At 47.1% G+C, this 19,638-nt stretch overlaps 1 protein-coding gene and 2 non-coding genes across 3 annotated transcripts; 2 read left to right on the forward strand and 1 right to left on the reverse strand.

Moving 5' to 3' along the window:
* Positions 1-368: 368 nt before the first annotated feature.
* Positions 369-3,238, reverse strand: LOC137302018 (zona pellucida sperm-binding protein 3-like). Its single transcript, XM_067971726.1, has 9 exons — positions 2,840-3,238; positions 1,827-1,942; positions 1,636-1,739; positions 1,367-1,544; positions 1,155-1,281; positions 995-1,074; positions 793-914; positions 587-721; positions 369-508 (listed from the first exon to the last, which is right to left on the reverse strand). The coding sequence occupies exons 1-9, from the start codon at positions 3,023-3,025 to the stop codon at positions 390-392; spliced, it is 1,167 nt and encodes a 388-aa protein (XP_067827827.1). The 5' UTR covers positions 3,026-3,238; the 3' UTR covers positions 369-389.
* Positions 3,239-11,252: 8,014 nt separating this feature from the next.
* On the forward strand, positions 11,253-11,324 carry trnah-gug (transfer RNA histidin (anticodon GUG)). Its single transcript has one exon. It is a non-coding gene; the product is annotated as a tRNA-His (tRNA).
* Positions 11,325-13,773: 2,449 nt separating this feature from the next.
* Positions 13,774-13,846, forward strand: trnaf-gaa (transfer RNA phenylalanine (anticodon GAA)). Its single transcript has one exon. It is a non-coding gene; the product is annotated as a tRNA-Phe (tRNA).
* The last annotated feature ends 5,792 nt before the right edge of the window (positions 13,847-19,638 follow it).

Consider the following 19,638-nt stretch of genomic DNA (forward strand, 5'->3'; position numbering starts at 1 on the left):
TTTGGAGCCCGTGTGGGATTCGAGTGATCAATGGCCACGGGACACCAAGGGAATGATTGGGCCGTCAACCAGCCGGCACCAGTACCTCAGGCCAGTCCCACTGTCCCTTCAGAGCTCATTGACCTGCACAATGAGGGCCTGGCAAGCCTTCACCCATTGCTGCAGCCATCCCTGGACAGGGCCTGGATACACTATTACCAGCCATTCTGCCACTACTTACATGGACCCATTAAAACCTATTTCACGAACAGGAGGAACTGTGGAGGAGTGCGGAGTGTTACTAACAGAATTGAGCACTCGTTGCATGCTGATTGGAGCCAGATAATGAAAAATGAGCAACCAGCCATTAGAAGATACAAGCAGTCACTGCTTTATTGGTCATTTGATAACTAGTTGAACTGGGTTTGCTTGTGTTTCCTGTACAGGAACAAGGCGATCAAAGAAGCAGAGATCAGAGAGACAGCGGTCACAGTCAGGGCCAGGATCAGGACCACCTCAGACTCCACACCTAAAAAGCAACAAGAAACCAATGGTCAGTGAAGGAAATACTGAGGGGAAAATGGAAACTAGCAGTCGGCCAACTCACCACCTGGAGACCTCTCCTGCATCCTTTGCTCAAGCTCATTAAGGGACTCAGTTGCCAGCTCTGTCACATCAGGATCCAGAATGACCAGGGGTCCAAGTGAGGCCTCACCCTCCCACTTCAATTCAGCATCACTCTCTGCAATATCAAACATTCCAGTTAGAGAGGGTAAAGGGTGACCTCCAACACAGAGAGGATCAATGTCCTACCAGGTCCAGATACAAGATCCCTCCTTCCTCTGGAATCAGGTCGGAAATCCCTCGTGGCACTGCAGCTGCCCAGATGACAACAGGCACACACATCATTGGTCGATTCTTCCAATGGGGTCCAGCTAAACCAGAGAATCAGTTTATCAACCATGTTGTCCATCACCCTTTAATACAACACATCCCTGAGAGAGAGGGAACTTACATATTCTGGAAAGTACAAGCTTTGTTCATGGAATCTCTCCGATCCACTGCAGCAACTTTCAGGTGACAGGTGATGAAAATCTGAGGGACACATTCAATACAAGTTGTTATTTAGTGACCTCCTCCCAACATGGGGAACCCAATGTTTGGCTTCCTCTTACCAAGGAACGGTCATCTCCAAAGAAGCGGAACGCATCCAGGTCAAACTGGAGTTTGTCCAGCTCACGTTCACCTCTTGGCAACACAAAGGTTGAAAAGGAGTCCTCAGCTTTGCTGTCCAGGAGGCAACTGAAGAAAGATTTTTTAAAAAGGACAAAGTGAATTAAGTGAACCTATTGAGACAACGAGCTGGAGAAAGCAGAGAGCTCCTTACCCATGGTAGTCAATGATGTTGTATCTTGGGGTGGAATCCTTGTCTGGGCTCAATGTCGCTGCACAGCTGTCAATGTAGAGCTTCAAGGGCATGTGGTTGGTCATTGAAACAGAGGCCTCAATGTGAATGAGGTCACCCAGGTAGTAGACAGTCGAGGTGCGCTCTGTAAGCCAGTCATCTGAAGTACAAGAGGACAAGGGTTGGAAACAGTGGGTGTAACTCCCAGTGGGAGACGACAGAAAAGCACTCCCCATCCACCCATCACATACCGTTCATAAGACGCAGTGAGAATGACAGAAGCCCTTCTCCAGACTTGGTCGAGCTGAATGGGATCCAGGTGGGCTTGATAGGGTCACTGCTCACATTGCCCTTCCTGGAAGGACAGGAGTGTAATTTCAGGACAACTTCAGAGAACTGCACCTGCTGTAGACCTTATTTGCCACAGAGTAAAGATTCTTACCGAAAATAGTGGCACTCAATGGGAATGATTGCTCCATTAGTTCTCACAATGACAGATCCACGAGCATTTGGGGTGTGGTTCAGGTGGGTGGTGTAGACCAGGAAATCGCCAGCCATCTGAAAGACATCAGGTTAAGGAATGAAGAGCTGGTCTCATTGGACAAAAGCTATTTCTGGTCATTTTCCTGCCCAGTTCAGCAGCAGTTTGAGGAGTTTCAGTTGTTCCTCAATGACACATGTTTGAAGCAGCTCCACCATTGGTTGAAGTTGCCTGGAGCAGCCTCTGTTACTCTGCTCAGTCCACCTATTACAGGGGACTTCAGGCCTGCAGTCAGAAACCCTGAAATGATTGGCACTGCCAGATTTGATGAGCATTCTGTCCCATGTAGAATAGAGCTTTTCACCTTAAGGGGCTTCAAGTTACCCCTGATATGGAGCACAAAACACAACATCACTTTTAAACCTCATCTGTGTCTGCAGAATCAAGGGGATTGGCAGGTGTAACAACCAAAAGTGGAGTTCCCCTTTAATACACTGTATCCCAATTATTATTCCACTTGTTTCATCTTTCAAGAAAAGTCTCAACAGGAACTTCCACACTGAACATTCATTGACCACAAGTTGAGGCAACAGGCCAGATTATCCACAGGAAGGCACGGAAAAGATAAATCAATTGAGGCACAAAAGAATAGAGTGCTTTGGAGAAATGTCGGTGAAGGTTCAAGGTCAATAGAATTGAATCTCAGAGTTAGAGAGTAGTAATGATCCATTTAAGAAAGATGCAGTCCCTCAGTGACAACTTGAAGTTCTTTTTAAATATAAAGCTAAGATTAACATGTCAAAATAAAGAAAGTAGTTTCACACAGGGTGATATTTAACAGTGGGCAAGAATTTATACACAGATTTCATTCAGGGATCTCCTCAGTGGCTGGAGTTTCACCCAATGTTAATGAGTTCAGAGTGGGCAGTAATCTACACAGTGAAATTGGAGCAAGAGTTGAGGAATCATATTACCTGCAATCTGCTGCCACATTCATGGAGCCCATAGTCAAAGAGGACAGTGTGGTTCTGCGAGTCAATCCCAGTTGGCCGACAACCTGCTGTCCCCAGGGTCAGGTCAGCAGCTTTAATCAGGTGCCTGGTTCTAAATAAATCCATGTCTACCCTCACCAGTAGGTTCTGCTCTCCACACTGCACCATCACAGTCTGCAGTGGAGATAGACTTCTCCCCTCAGACACACTGAAATGGGAACCAAAGGGAGGCACAGGGAGAGGGACTCTCTGGGGTACAGGGGTGGGTTTTACTCTTCTCCATGGAAATCTCTGGCCTCTGAACTGTTGCCAAATATCAGAGCAACAAACGGCTCCAACTAACACCAGCACCGGGAACAAACCTCTCACTACAAAATCCCCCATGATAACAAACAACTCAACTATCACTTTACCCACCAACCAGCACCTTTTATACAAAACCTGCAGTCACCTGACTCCAATTCAATGAGTCGCTGTTGTGATACGATTGGATGTCTTTCAGAAAAAAACTCAATGTCTTTAGAATCCTCCTTTCATTAAATCACTTCCACTGTCCTATTTCATAAGTTTCATTCGAAAAAAATGAAAAAAAGGAAAGAAAAAAGGATGGAGATAGTGAGCGGTGTAACTGAGTTCAGAGATACAGAGAGACACCAGCAGAGGGAGGTAGAGAGCGGTGTAACTGAGTACAGAGATACAGAGAGACACCAGCAGAGGGAGGTAGAGAGCGGTGTAACTGAGTACAGAGATACAGAGAGACACCAGCAGAGGGATGTAGAGAGCGGTGTAACTGAGTACAGAGATACAGTGAGACACCAGCAGAGGGAGGTAGAGAGCGGTGCAACTGAGAGCAGAGATACAGAGAGACACCAGCAGAGGGAGGTAGAGAGCGGTGTAACGAGGTGCAGAGATGCAGAGAGACACCAGCAGAGTGTCCAGGAAACCAACCTTTTATCTGAAATCTGAGGCGGGATCTAAACTGCACAGTAGAGGAAGCATTACTGTATATCTAACCCGTGTTGTGCCTTCCCTGGGAGTGTTTGATTTGACAGTGTCGAGGGAGCTTTGCTCTCTATCTAACCCGTGTTGTAACTGCCCTTCTACAACTGGAAAGTTTCTCCTTCTTTACTCTATGAAAACCCTTCACAATTTTGAACACCTCTATCAAATCTCCCCTTTACGTTCTGTGCTCTCAGGAGAACAGCCCCAGTTTCTCCAGTCTCTCCACATAACTGAAGTCCCTCATTCCTGGCACCATTCTAGTAAATCTCTTCTGCACCCTCTCTAAGGCCTTGACATCCTTCCTAAAGTTTGGTGTCCAGAATTGAACACAATACTCGAGCTGAGGTCCAACCAGTGTTTTATCAAGGTTCAGTATCAACACCTTGCTTTTGTATTCAATGCCTCAATTAATGAAGCCAAGGGCCCCATTTGCATTCTTAACAGCCTTCTCAACTTGTCCTGCCACCTTCAAAGATTTGTGTAATTACACCCCCAGGTCTCGCTATTCCTCCACTCCATTTAAAATTGTTCCATTTAGTTTATATTACCTCTCCTCATTCTTGCTACCAAAATGTATCACTTCACAATTCACTGTATTAAATTTCATCTGCCATGTTTCTGCCCATTTCACCAGTCTGTCTCTGTCCTCCTGAAGTCTGTTACTATCCTCAACATTGTTTATTACATTTCTGAGTTTCGTGTCATCTGCAAACTTTGAAATTATACCCTGTACACCCAAGTCCCGGTCATTAGTATATATCAAAACGAGCAGTGGTCCTAATACTGAGCCCTGGGGGACACCACTGTATACTTGCCTCCAGTCTGAAAAACAACCGTTCACCACTACTTTCTGTTTTCTGCCCCTTAGCCAGTTTTGTATCCACGCTGCCATTGTCCGTTTAATCCCATGGGCTTCAATTTTGCCAACAAGTCTATTATGTGATACTTTATCCTCCGTTAATCTCTCCCTGCATAGAAACTCCCCGACCCATATTCATGGCCAGCCCCTCGACCTTGCAATCACGTGGCCTCTCCACTCCCGATCGTGTCAATCATGGATAAGGCCATCTCTGATCACTTCCTTGTATCCCTCTCCACCCACATGGAATCATAGAATCATAGAAAGGTTACAGCACGGAAGGAGGCCATTCGGCTCATTGAGTCCATACCAGCTCTATGCAAGAGCAATCCATGAAGTCCCACTCCCCCAATGCACATCACAGAATGAACACAGGAATCCCACTTTCTATGAGCGATAACAGGCTGCGGTTATGGTGCAGACCGGGACCCAGGGCTGAGGCTGTGGTCATCAGTTACTCTGAGAGTGGCACAGTCTGGTTCATGACTAGCCGGGGGTGAGAGTAACACCAGGGAGTCAGGCTGGTGTTTAGAAGGGTGTGGGTTCCAGCTCCCGTTCCAGGACTGGGACACATGATCCAGGCTGACTGTGTCGTTCTGAGAGGGAGCTGCATCGTGAGAGGTGCTGTCCTTTGAATGAGGTGTTTAATGGGGGTCCCTTCTTTCTGCTCCGAGGTGTAAAAGATCCCGTGACAATTTGTGAAGAGCCGAGTCTCGTTCCTTGTCTCACTGAGACTCTCAGTTAATTGGTTTGTTCTCTCCACAGATTCGGCCTGACTCGCTGAGTTTTTCCAGAATATTCTGTGAGTGTTTCACTGAGCCTCGGGTTTTACAGTGAATGATAAAAGGATTGTAGTCAAACACTTGGCCATGAGCTGCTGAGTGATCTGTCTGGACATTGTTGCTTTTCGTGCACTGTCCCTTCAAGAGCTGTGGTCTGCCTCATTTCTCAGTGTGATTGTGGGTCTGACACAGAAGCGAGGGAGGAAGCAGCAGCCACAGCCCGAACTGCAGGCAAATTGCGAGGCTGGGACTAAAAAGCTGTTATGCCCACACCGGGAGTCGAACCCGGGCCACCTCGGTGAAAACCAGGAATCCTAACCGCTAGACCACATGAGAACTGAAGGGATGGTCAGCAGGAAGGGTACTGAGACTACACCCAGAAGGTTTAATGGAGGTTGACGATTATGACAGGTTTTGATACAGTAAATAAGGAGAAACTGTTTCCAGTGATGGAAGGGTTAATAACCAGAGGACACAGATTTAAGATCAATGGGCAAAAAAGCCACGGGCGGGGGAATGAGGAGAGATTTTTTTACGCAGCGAGTTTTTATGATCGGGAATGCACTGCCTGAAAGGGCGGTGGAAGTGGGTTCAATCGTAACTTTCAAAACGGAATTGAGTGAATAGTTGACATGAAAAAATTTGGAGAGATATGGGGAAAGAGCAGGGGAGTGGGACTAACCCACTTCCTTCTGTGTTCATCCCTGGAAAAAACTCTCCCCCAGGTCACTTACAACAGCACTTTCAAATTCCCAACTGTCTGGACTTTGGCCCTCCATTCACCACGACATTTCTGCAGCTATCCATCTGCTCGATCAGACCCTCACCTCCATCTTTGATGCCCTTCTCCCCATTAAAACCATTACTGTTCTCTCACCCTGGTCGATCCCCCTGGTACTGCCCTCATTTCCACTCCTGTGAGCCCAAAGGACGCAGACTTGAACATTTATGGTGGACAACTGGTTAACCATTCATCACCAGATCTGGCTGGACCACATAAAGCACTATCGGGTCCTGCTCTCCTCTGACAAAACTGCTCACTATTCCAGGATCATCCTGGAATGTAAAGACAACCCCTGGCTTCTCTTCTCCACGACAGACCATCTTCTGACACTCCCCTTATCTTCACACACATCTCAATTAGATCACCCCTCAACCTCCAAAACTCAAGGGAATAAAAGTCTCGTCAGCAAGACCTGTCCTCACAATTTAACCCTTTTAGCCCCGATATCATTCTGGTGAATCTGTTCCACACCCAGTCAAGGCCAATATGTCCCTCCTGGGGTACGGTGCCCAGAACTGAACACAGTTCTCCAGATGTGGTCTAACCAGAGCTTTATGCATCTGTATCATAACTTCCACCCTTTGTATTCCAGCCCCTTGAGATGAAGGCTCACATTCCATTAATTATTTTTTGTACCTGTCCACTAGTTTTTCGTGATTTCTGGAGATGGACCGCTGAACCTCTCTGCTCCTCCATAGTTCCTAGTTTCTCGTCATTTAGAAAATGCTCTGATTTATCTTTTTAATGTTCCAAGTGGATTATATCTCACTTCCCCACATTGAACTCCATCTGCCACAGTTTTACCCTCTCATTTAATCATCAATGTTCCTTCACTACTTACTGCTCCCATCTACACTATTTACTGCGCCACCTAACTTGTTGGTTTAAGGGTGAAAACTGCCCTCCGCTTCACTGTAAGTGCAAGAGACAACTTTGTAGATGCCGTGGAGTGTTGCAGACCGGCTCGTTGGACCTGCTCGTTTCATCTCATCTCATTTTCAGCAAACCGGAATATTCCTGAAATAGAGGATGGTGAATCACAGCTCGAGAAACCGATCCCCTCGACCAATGAGGACTGCGCCTTCCAACAAATAGGCATTGATGGGGCAAAGTGAGTCTGCTGCTCAGAAATAATGCAGCACAGATCATCACTCGTGCAAGCTTCACACCCTTTAGTTTGGAAAAGTAAACTGATGGGAGACAGCTGCTGTCGTGAATGGGTTTCCAAAACTCAAATCAAATGGATTTGTCCTGTGTTGTGAATTACTATTTGTCTGATTCAGGTCATCAGAGCAGTGGGGACTGCATTTTGGACATTCCGAATACCAATGCCCTGTCACGTGAGCCTGTCGTTCTATTCCCGTTCCAAGTCCTCTTTTAAATTTCGATGACTTCCCCGAAATTTGCTTGGAGGACTGTTCGAATCGCAGTCCGGCCCTTCCCACTGTCGCATCCTCCAAATCTCCACCCAGGATTTTCACTGGTGCAACTTTCATCAACTTGGGCTACTTTTTAATTTCACAAGCAAAGTGCTGCGGATTCTGGAAATCTGAACTATAAACAGAAAATGCTGGACACACTCAGCCGGTCAGGCAGCATCTGTGGAGCGAGTTCTGATGAAAGGTCGTCGACCTGAAACATTCCCTCTGTTTCTCTCTCCACAGAGGCTGTCTGACCTGCTGAGAGTTCGCAACATTTTCTGTTTCTACTTTTTAATTTGTTCATTGCATTAACTGTGCCGATCCGTGACTCGACCCACTGCGCGGCATCTGGTGGTTTGGATTCAGGGCTCTCACCGCCGCGGTGTGGGTTCGATTCCCGGTCAATGAAATAATTGTCACAAAACAATTGTGAACTTTATTAAATGAACACATGAAACTGTGAAAGATGAAAAATTGTTGTAATCGCCATTAATGAAGCGATAACTTTCTGCAGACTGACTGACGGAAATACTAACATGGTTACCCAGTGATACGTGGGGAAGTTATTGTGTTTTGCATGTGATGAACTTTTATCCGTTCTCATTTTAAAGGCTGTTTTTTAAGAGTCTGGTTAAAATGTTCAGTGTTTATGAAAACAGGAATGTGGTGCAGCCGTTGTTAAATTCAACAGGAAAAGCCAATTATCTCCCACTTTTCACAAGAGCAAATTCTCAAATAACATTCCCGCCTGGGGTCGAACCAGAGATCTTTCGTGTGCGAAACGAATGTGATAACCGCCGCACTCTGGAAACCGCTGCTCATGTTAATTTCATCGCGTGACTTCTCCATGAAACAACATCACTTCTGTCCCACACTAAAAGCTTCAATCCTTCCCTTTCACAAACATTTCACTGATCAAAACTTCACAAGTCACACAGGAAAAAGTCTTCATTTCCAAATCCTTAAACTCCCGAAGGAGCTGCGGGGACAGACTGAGCAAACCTGCGTTCAGTCGTCAAAGGCGGTGTGTGAAGGGTGTGGGTGTGTTGTCATCCTGAGAGACAGCGACAGGCCCGTGACACAGAGCGAAGGCAGGGACTGAGAAATGTGGCCATTCAGGTCCATAAATAGGCAGACACTCAGTCCCAGTCATTCATTCCGACACACGGTCCGGTAGTTAGTCAGTCAGTCGGGTCGGGAGGCCTGCAGACAGCAAACAAAGAGCCAGAGAATAAAGCAGAGACTCAATCAGACGGATAAACCGGGAGACAGACAGACAGACAGTGAAGCGGGCAGGGACTCAGCCCTGTAGATAAGCAGACTGAATCCTTTGCCTTTGACCCTGATTTGTCAGTAATAATTTAAAACCGCTTCTGGTTCGGTCCCTTCCTTTAATCCTGTACAGCAGCAGTGACAAAAACTTTGTGGATTTGAGGGTTGAGCCGAATCCGAGTCAGTTCCCGGTCCCCGGGAGAAATTCCCGAATTCCTGGGCACTTTGTATCAATCAGCAGTTAGCAGCAAAAAGTGTTATTCATGGGAGTAGTGGGACTGAGAAATACTTAAACAGCCGACACCCTGTAAAACAGAACACCAAGTATCGGTTTAAATAAAGTTCTGAACTGACAGAGCGGAGGGCAGATGAGGATTGAATTAAATCCCAATTCACTGAATCTAAACAAGGTTTAAAGAAGTGAATCTGTCCGGAGTGGGATTCCTGGGCCTGTGTGTGAGCTGCACCTGGATCGGTCCCGTTCAGTAAAGAGAGACCGGCAGGCGGCTCCCAGACACGGCTCAGGCCGGGACCAGCAGCTCTCGGCCGGCAGCGGCTGGATTAGAGAGCGGGGATCCTGAGCTGTTGTTGAGGCGGTCTGGCTGCTGCTGCTTCCGTCTCTCGCCCTCCGAGAGTCCCGGCGGCGGTCGGTACCGATCTCCCTCCTCTGGATCCGGATCCACCTCCTGTCGCAACTGACAGCTTCTGATTCCCGATCAGAAAACTGCGAGTTCGAATCAGGTCGGGATCACAGCATTTTCACAGTGGCTCAGGGTCCTGGAACTGGTTTTATATCAGTGTTTGAGGGATGGGCTGTTCAGGTTTTATGCTATAATAATGATCAGAATTAAGTTTGATGCTTAAAATACTTTTTTTTCTGTTACTTACTATTTACACACTCACCAGTTTCAGACAGAAACGGGTAACAATGTTTCAGGGATGTGATGTGCAGCCTCATCTCCCATCCTTTAAGTCCAAGGTCGCAGACTTGAAAATTTATGGCGGACGACTGGTTCAGCCATTCATCGCCAGATCTGGCGGGAACACTTAAAACACCATCAGGTCCTGCTCTCTGCCAAACTGCTCAATATTCCAGGATCATCCTGGAATGTAAAGATAACCCACTGCAAACCGGTTTCTTAAACCCCTCTCCCCTGCCCCTCCAACAACAAGTGCGAGGAGCTCATGGACTTCTTCGTCACTAATACTGAGACCATCCGTTCAGCTGCCTCTGCCGTTTCCCTCCCTTCCCCCACCCACAAGCTAAACTTCCCCTAAGGTTCCCCCTGCCCCAGCCCTGAACTCACATCTTTCTCCAGTTTCTCTCCTATCTCCCCTCTTGCCCTCTCTGAGCTCATCTTGACCATGAGACCCACCCCCTACTCCTTCGACCCTATTCACACCAAACTACTGACCACCCAACTTCCCTTCCTGGCTCCCATGTTAGCCCAATATTGTTAACGGTTCCCTCTCCTCAGGTACTGTCCCCCTCCCCTTCAAATCTGGCGTCATCACACCCTCCTCAAAAAACTCACCCTTGACCTCTCGGTCCTTGCAAACTACTGCCCCCATCTCCAACCGAGTTGAAAAGTGGGATCATTATATCAAATCGAGACACTTTTCACCTCCCCCTCCAAATATTCAAACCACCGTTCAGGAGGAGAACCCCTCTGCTCGCTGACCGACATTGGTTCCCAGTCCACCAACATCTCAAATTTTAAATTCTCATCCTCGTGTTCAAATCCCTCCATGACCTCGCCCCTCACTTTCTCTGAAACCTCCTCCACCCCTGCAACCCTCCGAGATCTCTGAGCTCCTCCAATTCAGGCCTCTTGCGCATCCACGATTTTCATCGCTCCACCATTGGCGGCCGTGCCTTCAACCGACTGGGCCCAAAGCTCTGGATTTCCCTCCCGAAACCTCCCCGCCTCTCGACCTCTCTCTCCTCCCTTAAGATGCTCCTTAAACGCTCTCTACTTGCTTAAAAACTGTTTAATCTTCAACCTTTTCCAGTTCTGACGAAGGGTCATCGACCTGAAACGTTAACTCTGTTTCTCTCTCCACAGACGCTGCCTGACTTGCTGATTATTTACAGCATTTTCTATTTTTATTTCAGCTTTCCAGCATCTGCAGTATTTTGCTTCTAATATCTCCTTCTGTGGCTCGGTGTCAAATATTGTTTAAAAACGCTCCTATGAAGCGCCTTGGGACGTTTTGCTACCTTAAAGGCGCTATTTAAATAGTTCGGGCAGATCTTTTGCCACAAACGTGTGGCGCCGTGATCGTATAGTGGTTAGTACTCTGCGTTGTGGCCGCAGTAACCTCGGTTCGAATCCGAGTCACGGCATAGTGTGCGCTGCTTCTTTTATTCTCCCGCGCTTGCGAATATAATACCACAATATATCAATATTTAATAAATGAAAAAAACATTTTTTGGTGGTGTCGAAAACCTATTTATTCCATCAAATCCCAGCACTCTCACATGCCTGTACTTGATGTTCCACAGTTCAAACCCGCCTCTTCTCCCAGATTTTTCTTCCTTCCACAGTCAATGGGCCGCCATTACTTTCCTCCTTCTATTTCATGGACACTTTCCTGCGGCATTGCCGACTCTAACATTCACTTTCACGATCTCACGCCTTTAAGTTTGTTTGCTCCGACCGCTGTTTCTATTGGGCACATGTCCCATTCGCACCAATGTTCATTTGTGCCTTGAAACCAGTGGATAAATTTCGATCTGCGTGACCGCTCGACAGACAAACACGACGAAAGCAGGGCTGGTCTCTGGAAAGACAGCCGCCCGATTGTTCACGAAATTTACTTGGGGAATCTTGTGATCCAGGGGATGGTAACTGAAGAACTGGTTTTTGTCTTGATGCTTGTTGGCTCTTTTCTCTCAGCAGTTGAGTTGCGTGAGCGACGGGCAGCGCAACAGAGCTGCGAATGGCGGTTGAAAGGTGCACATTTGGCAAGTTGGGGCGGTGCAGTAAGATCGGAAGTGTTCCGCCTTGATCTTAATAGTTCTGTTGAAACGTGCGATTGAATCGAGTAGAGGATAAATGTAAAGAGCGCCTGTGGGGAAAAAGGAGCGATTACAGGCCATGAGCGAAAGGTCTTTCAAATTCTCGTGGCGCAGGACGCTGTGTGCGGAAACGGCAGATTTTAAAGTGAGTGTGTCGGAAAGTAAAGTGTGATCTTGTGTGTGAGAAGAGCACAAGAAAGTTGTGCTTGAAGCTGCGCCCTTGAGGCAAGTTGCAGGTTGTCACGAAAACTGCGATAGTGAAAGCTCAAAAATAAACCCAGAAACTGCTGGCAACACTCAGCAGGTCAGGTGGTATCTGTGGGGAGATGCTCAAGTATTTATCCAATTCTCCTTTTAATGTTACGATTGAATCGAGCTCCACCATCCTTTAAGGCAGTGCGTTCCAGATCATAACAATTCGCTGTGTCAAAAAAAATCTCCTTATTTCCCTTCTGGTTCTTTTGCCAATTATCTTAAATCTGCGTCCGTTGGTTGCCGACCCTCCCGCCAGTGGGTGAAGTTTCTCCTTATTTACTCGATCAAAACCCCTCTTAATTTTGAACACGTGGATTACTTCTACCCTTAACCTTCATTGCTCGAAGCAGAACAATCCCAGGTTCTCGAGTCTCTCCACACAACTAAACCCCATCCCTGGTATAATTCTGGGAAATCTCCTCTCCATCCTCTCCAAGACCTTGACCTCCTTAATAAATTATAGTGCCCAGAATTGGACACAATACTTCAGATGAGGCCTGAACAATGATTTATAAACGTTTAACATAACTTCCTTGCTTTTGTGCTCTATTTCTCTATTATTAAGCCAAGGAACCGGATGCTGTTTTAACGGTTTCAACAACTTGTGCTGCCACATTCAAAGATGTTGATGAAAATGATCAGCAACACATTGAGTGAGATCAGATAACAGAGCACAGGCCGGGATGGCGGAGAGAGACAGAGACACGAGTTGTGATCTGTAACTTTTTATAAACACTTCAGTTTATTTCACTCCGTGTCCAACACCGTGCGATCTCCCCTGGTGTGTCAGCTTTCTGTGTTCATACAGTGTAATGTATCGAATTGTCTCTTGGATCACACGGGGTGGTAGACGGGGGTCTGTGTGCGGAGGGTTCGGGGGGTGAGCTCTGATTCCCGCCCTCTTCTGGATTTAAAGGAGAAAAGAATGAATGAGAGAGAGAAGCAATGTGGGAGAAGGGATGATGGAAGAATTTGTCCATGAACCTGATTAAAATGGCCCAAAAACAAGATAATATTAAGATATCATCAGCAGAACATTAATACAAGCTGTAAAACAAAAGCAAAATACTGCAGATGCTGGAAATCTGAAGTAAAAACAGAAAATGCTGGAAATACTCAGCAGGTCAGGCAGCATCTGTGGAGAGAGTTCTGATGAAAGGTCATCGACCTGAAAGGATGTTTCTCTCTCCACAGATGCTGCCTGACCTGCTGAGTGTTTCCCGCATTTTCTGTTTTTATTTTTAATATAACCTGAGCTCTGTCGAGCGTTTGTTGGTCGATTCACTGATAAAGCTGGGAATTGAGGGGAAGCTGGTTCATGGCGAACCCCAGCTCTGAATCCCCCCGGCAGAGAGTTCAAGGAATGTTTAATTTAAATGAGATTCAACGACAGGATCAGAAAATCTCTCCTTGATGGTCGGTCTCATTCTCCCGAAGTGAGGAATGAGCGGGAGGGGCAATTCCACCCGGGGTTAGATTTTATTCCAAGAGGATGACTCAAAAACTAGCTTGATGTGGGGCCGAAATAGCTCAGTTGGGAGAGCGTTAGACTGAAGATCTGAAGGTCCCTGGTTCAATCCCGGGTTTCGGCAGTTTTGGGTTATTTTGTTTCTTCTTCTTTGGGCCGATTCTCGAACATTTATTTGCACTGACATTTTTACCCGACACTGAACGGTTGGGGATGGAATAGAGAGACATCAAGGATGTCTGTATTTAGCTTTTATTTCTCTATTTCCTTCTGCCTTTCTCTCTGGTTTTTGTCTCTCTCGGTGCCCGATGAACATTTGATTTCATGCATTTGTCCTAAACTGATGCCTTTTCCACATCTCAGGGCGGTCAGACACGCTCTGTCTGTCTGTTACTGCTTGTGACCATTAACGGGAACAGGCCGCGAGTTAAACATTTATCAGCAAACCGCCAGAGAGATAACACAGCGGGAATAAAACACATTGCCTCACATTGTTAGACACCGAGTGACACAGATTGTAATGTGTGTCAGTAAACAGACCCGGAAAACAGAGTCCGAGAAAGGAAAGAAATAGAGAGATAGAAAAGAGTCATAAAAAGAAAGAAAACCCTTTCTCCACCCCAACAACAACAACTTGCATTTATATCGCGCCTTTAACGGAGTAAAACGTCCCAAGGCGCTTCACAGGAGCGATTATCAAACAAAATGTGACACGGAGCCACATAAAGAGATATTGGGACAGGTGAGGTATGTTTTAAATGTCTTAAGGGAGGAGAGAGAGGTAGAGAGGCGGGGAGGTTTAGGGAGGGAAATCCAGAGCTTTGGGCCCAGTCGGGTGAAGGCACGGCCGCCAATGGTGGAGCGATGAAAATCGTGGATGCGCAAGAGGCCTGAATTGGAGGAGCTCAGAGATCTAGGAGGGTTGTAGGGGTGGAGGAGGTTACAGAGATAGGGAGGGGCGAGGTCATGGAGGGATTTGAACACGAAGATGATAATTTAAAATTTGAGATGTTGGTGGACTGGGAGCCAATGTAGGTCAGCGAGCAGAAGGGGTTCTCCTCCTGAACGATGGTTTGAATGTTTGGGGGGCGGGGCTGTGATAAATATCTAGATTTAATATAATGATCCCACTTTTCAACTACCCCGAATTATTACAATGCTGACCTGGAACAATCTTGAACATACCGCAAAACAAGACATTATGATCAATGGTCACTTTAGCAAGGAGTTTAAAAGATTCTTCTAAGAAGGAGAAGGCTGAAGAAATGGACTGTGAACATTTCATGACGGCCTATTTATTTGTGTCCAGGGACAGGGATGAGACACATGAAATGTTTCACACATTTCAAATCTCCGCGGTCAGACTGCCGATTGTTTATTGATCAGGAAGATGGCTGGTAATAATCTGAGACCCAGTGAAGAGGTGAGAACAGAGCAGCAGGGAATGATCCCAGAACAATAGGAGCCAGCAGCTCACCGTCTGGTCCCTGTGTCAGGGACAATACACAACACCTCAGCTCCAGACCAGGAACAGAGAGCTGCTGCTAACGTGGCCCAGCCCTCGCAAACTGCTGGAACTGTGGGATGGAAATCAGACTTTGGGTCTTGGAGGCTGCTTTAGGGGCTCCGTGGCTGATCGAAAGAATAATTTCTATTAAAGAGCAGGGCTCTGCTCCATCACAGACTGATACTGTATAGTACATGGCAGAGTAAAGCTCCCTCTACACTGTGTCATCAAACATTCCGGGGGCAGGTGCATCAAGTGTTAGATCAAGATTAAATCTCCCTCTACACTGTCACAGAGGATGTCATTTGTGACTTTGACAAGGACCGTTTCAGGACAGTGGCAGGAGTGGAAACCTGATTGGAGGGATTCAAACATGGTGTTGTGGGAAAGATGGACATGGATTTGGGAGGTGACAAGACTTTGGAGAGGAAAGGGAGGTGGGAGATGGGGTGGTAGTTTACAAGGACACAGGGGTCAAGGGTGGGTCTTTTGAGAAGGAGGGTGATGACGGCAGATTTGATGGGGAGGGGGACAGTACCTGAGGAGAGGAGACCATTAACAATGTCAGCTAACATGGGGCCAGGAAGGGAGGTTGTTTGGTCAGCAGATTGTTGGGAATAGGGTCGAGGGAGCAGGAGGTGGGTCTCATTGTCAAGATGAGCTCAGAGAGGGCATGAGGGGAGATAGGAGAGAAACTTGGTGAGCTCGGGGAAGGGAGGGGAGCGGCAGAGGCAGCTGAATGGATGGTCTCAATCTTAGTGACAAAGAAGTCCATGAGCTCATTGCACTTTTTGTTGGAGGTGAGGATGAAGGAATGATGGGAGAGGGGTTTAAGAAGACGGTTTATAGTGGAGAAGAGAAGTCGGGGGTTATCTTTACATTCCAGGATGATCCTGGAATAGTGAGCAGTTTTGTCAGAGGAGACAGGACCCGATAGTGCTTTATGTGGTCCAGCCAGATCTGGCGATGAATGGCCAAAGCAGTTGTCCACCATAAACTTTCAAAGCTGTGTCCCTTGGACTTAAGGAAGCAGAAATGAGGGCAGACCCAGGGGGATTGACCAGGGTGAGGGAGAGTGATGGTTTTAATGGGTACAAGAGCGTCAAAGGTGGAGGTGAGGGTGTGATTGAGCAAATCAGTAGCTGCAGAAATGTCGTGGTGAATGGAGGGCCAAAGTCCAGAGAGTTGGGAATTTGAAAGTGCCGTTGTAAGTGACCTGGGGGAGGGTTTTTTCCAGGGATGAACACAGAAGGAAGTGGGTTAGTCCCACTCCCCGGCTCTTTCCCCACAGCCCTGCAATTTATTACACGTCAACTATTTATCCAATTCCCTTTTGAAAGTTACTATTGAACCTGCTTCCACCTCCCTTTCAGGCAGTGCATTCCAGATCATAACAACTCGCTGTGTAAAAAAATCTCTCCAAATCCCCCAATGATTTCTTTCAATTTATCTGAAATCTGTGTCCTCTGGTTATTAACCATTCCATCACTGGAAACAATTTCTCTTTACACACTCTGTCAAAACCTTTCATAATTGTGAATACCTCCTTTGAATCGTCCGTTAACTTTCCGGTTGTAGTCTCAGTGCCCTTCCTGCTGGTGTTTTGTTTCAGTTCCCATGTGGTCTAGCGGTTATGATTCTTGGTTTTCACCCAGGCGGCACGGCTTCGATTCCCGGTGTGGGAATAGTGAACTTTTAGTTTCAGCCTCCCAATTTGCCTGCAGTCCAGGCTGTGGCTGCTGCTTTCTCTCTCACTTCTGTGTCAGTCCCACAATCACACTGAGAAATGAGGCAAACCACGGGTCTTCAGGCGACAGTGCACCAAAAACTGAAGGGAAGCAAGCAACAATGTCACGACAGGTTGGGCAGCAGCTCATGGCCAAGTGTTTGACTACAGTCCTTTTATTATTTACTGTAAAACCCGAGTCTGAGTGAAACACACACAGAACAATCTGGAAACACTCAGTGAGTCGGGCCCCATCTGCGCAGAGAACGGACCAATTAACTGAGAGTCTCAATGAGACGAGGAACGAGACACGGCCCCCTGTGAGAAACAAGGAACTTGCATTTGTATCGCACCTTTCACATCCTCAGGACATCCCAACGCACTTCTCTCGAAGATCAGTCACTATCGTTTTTAAGAGAAGGTAGCAGACAAGTTGTGTACAGCAAGATCCCACAAACAGTGATGAGATATTGAGCCGATCTCCTGTTTGTTGGGTGCTGATGGTCGAGGGAAGAATGTTGGCCAGGACACCGGGAGAACTCCCTGCTCTTCACAAATTGCCACGGGATCTTTTACACCTCGGAGCAGAAAGAAGGGACCCCCATTAAACACCTCATTCAAAGGACAGCACCTCTCACGATGCAGCTCCCTCTCAGCACGACACAGTCAGTCTGGATCATGTGTCCCAGTCCTGGAACGGGAGCTGGAACCCACACCCTTCTGAACACCAGCCTGACTCTCTGGTGTTACTCTCACCCCCGGCTAGTCATGAACCCGACTGTGCCACTCCCAGAGTAACTGATGACCACAGCCTCAGCCCTGGGTCCCGGTCTGCACCATAACCGCAGCCTGTTACCGCTCATAGAAAGTGGCGTGGGATTCCTGAGTTCATTCTATGATGTGCATTGGGGGAGGGGGACCAGCTGGATTGATCTTGCATGGAGCCGGTAAGGACTCGATGTGCCAAATGGCCTCCTTCCATGCTGTGACCTTTCTATGATTCTCTGATTCCATGTGGGTGGAGAGGGATACAAGGAAGTGATCAGAGATGGCCTTATCCATGATTGACACGATCAGGAGAAGAGAGACCACGTGAGATGGCAAGGTCGAGGGGGTGGCCATGAATATGGGTCGGGGAGTTTCTATGCAGGGAGAGATTAAGGGAGGATAAAGTATCACACAATAGACTTGTTAGAAAAATTGAAGCCCATGGGATTAAACGGACAATGGCAGCATTGGTACAAAATTGGCTAAGGAGCAGAAAACAGAGAGTAGTGGTGAACGGTTGTTTTTCAGACTGGAGGCAAGTATACAGTGGTGTCCCCCAGGGCTCGGTATTAGGACCACTGCTCTTTTTGATATATATTAATGACCGGGACTTGGGAGTACAGGGTATAATTTCAAAGTTTGCAGATGACACGAAACTCAGAAATGTAATAAACAATGTTGAGGATGGTAACAGACTTCAGGAGGACAGAGACAGACTGGTGAAATGGGCAGATGAAATTTAATGCAGAGAATTGTGAATTGATACATTTTGGTAGGAAGAATGAGGAGAGGCAATTTAAACGAAATGGCACAATTTTAAAGGGAGTGCAGGAATAGAGAGACCTGGGGGTGTAGTTACACAAATCTTTGAAGGTGGCAGGACAAGTTGAGAAGGCAGTTAAAAAAGCAAATGGGGCCCTTTGCTTTATTAATTGAGGCATTGAATACAAAAGCAAGGAATTGATACAAAACCTTTATAAAACACTGGTGAGGCCTCAGCTGGAGTATTGTGTTTAATTCTGGGCACGAAACATGAAGAAGGATGTCAAGGCCTTAGAGAGGGTGCACAGGAGATTTATTAGAATGGTACCAGGGATGAGGGACTTCAGTTATGTGGAGAGACTGATTAAAGTTCCATCTGAACTGCCCCATCAAACACTCCCAGAACAGGTACAGCACGGGTTATATGCAGAATGAAGCTTCCTCCACACTGTCAAATCAAACACTCCCAGGGCAGGTACAACACGGGTTAGATACACAGTAATGCTTCCTCTACTCTGTGCAGTTTATATCTCGCCTCAGATTTCAGATAAAAGGTTGGTTTCCTGGACACTCTGCTGGTGTCTCGCTGTCTCTCTTTACTCAGTTACACCGCTCTCTACCTCCCTCTGCTGGTGTCTCTCTGTATCTCTGTACCCAGTTACACCGCTCTCTACCTCCCTCTGCTGGTGTCTCTCTGTATCTCTGTACTCAGTTACACCGCTCTCTACCTCCCTCTGCTGGTGTCTGTCTGTATCTCTGTACTCAGTTACACCGCACTCTACCTCCCTCTGCTGGTGTCTCTCTGTATCTCTGTACTCAGTTACACCGCACTCTACCTCCCTCTGCTGGTGTCTCTCTGTATCTCTGTACTCAGTTACACCGCTCTCTACCTCCCTCTGCTGGTGTCTCTCTGTATCTCTGTTCCCAGTTACACCGCTCTCTACCTCCCTCTGCTGGTGTCTCTTTGTATCTCTGGACTCAGTTACACCGCTCAGTCTGTCCCCGCAGCTCCTTCGGGAGTTTAATGATTTTGGAATGAAGTCTTTTTCCTGTGTGAGGAGCTCATGGACTTCTTTGTCACTAATACTGAGACCATCCGTTCAGCTGCCTCTGCCGTTTCCCTCCCTTCCCCCACCCACAATGCTAAACTTCC

Source organism: Heptranchias perlo, chromosome 35, assembly GCF_035084215.1.
Source record: "Heptranchias perlo isolate sHepPer1 chromosome 35, sHepPer1.hap1, whole genome shotgun sequence".
In the NCBI taxonomy this organism is placed as follows: domain Eukaryota; kingdom Metazoa; phylum Chordata; class Chondrichthyes; order Hexanchiformes; family Hexanchidae; genus Heptranchias; species Heptranchias perlo.

Coding starts and splice junctions, on each gene's coding strand:
- LOC137302018 (XM_067971726.1), bottom strand. CDS start 3,025: ATGGTGCAGTGTGGAGAGCAGAACCTACTGGTGAGGGTAGACATGGAT. Junction 915..994: donor GCTTGTACTTTCCAGAATAT/GTAAGTTCCCTC, acceptor TCTCTGGTTTAG/CTGGACCCCATTGGAAGAAT. Junction 509..586: donor GCAGGAGAGGTCTCCAGGTG/GTGAGTTGGCCG, acceptor GTTGCTTTTTAG/GTGTGGAGTCTGAGGTGGTC.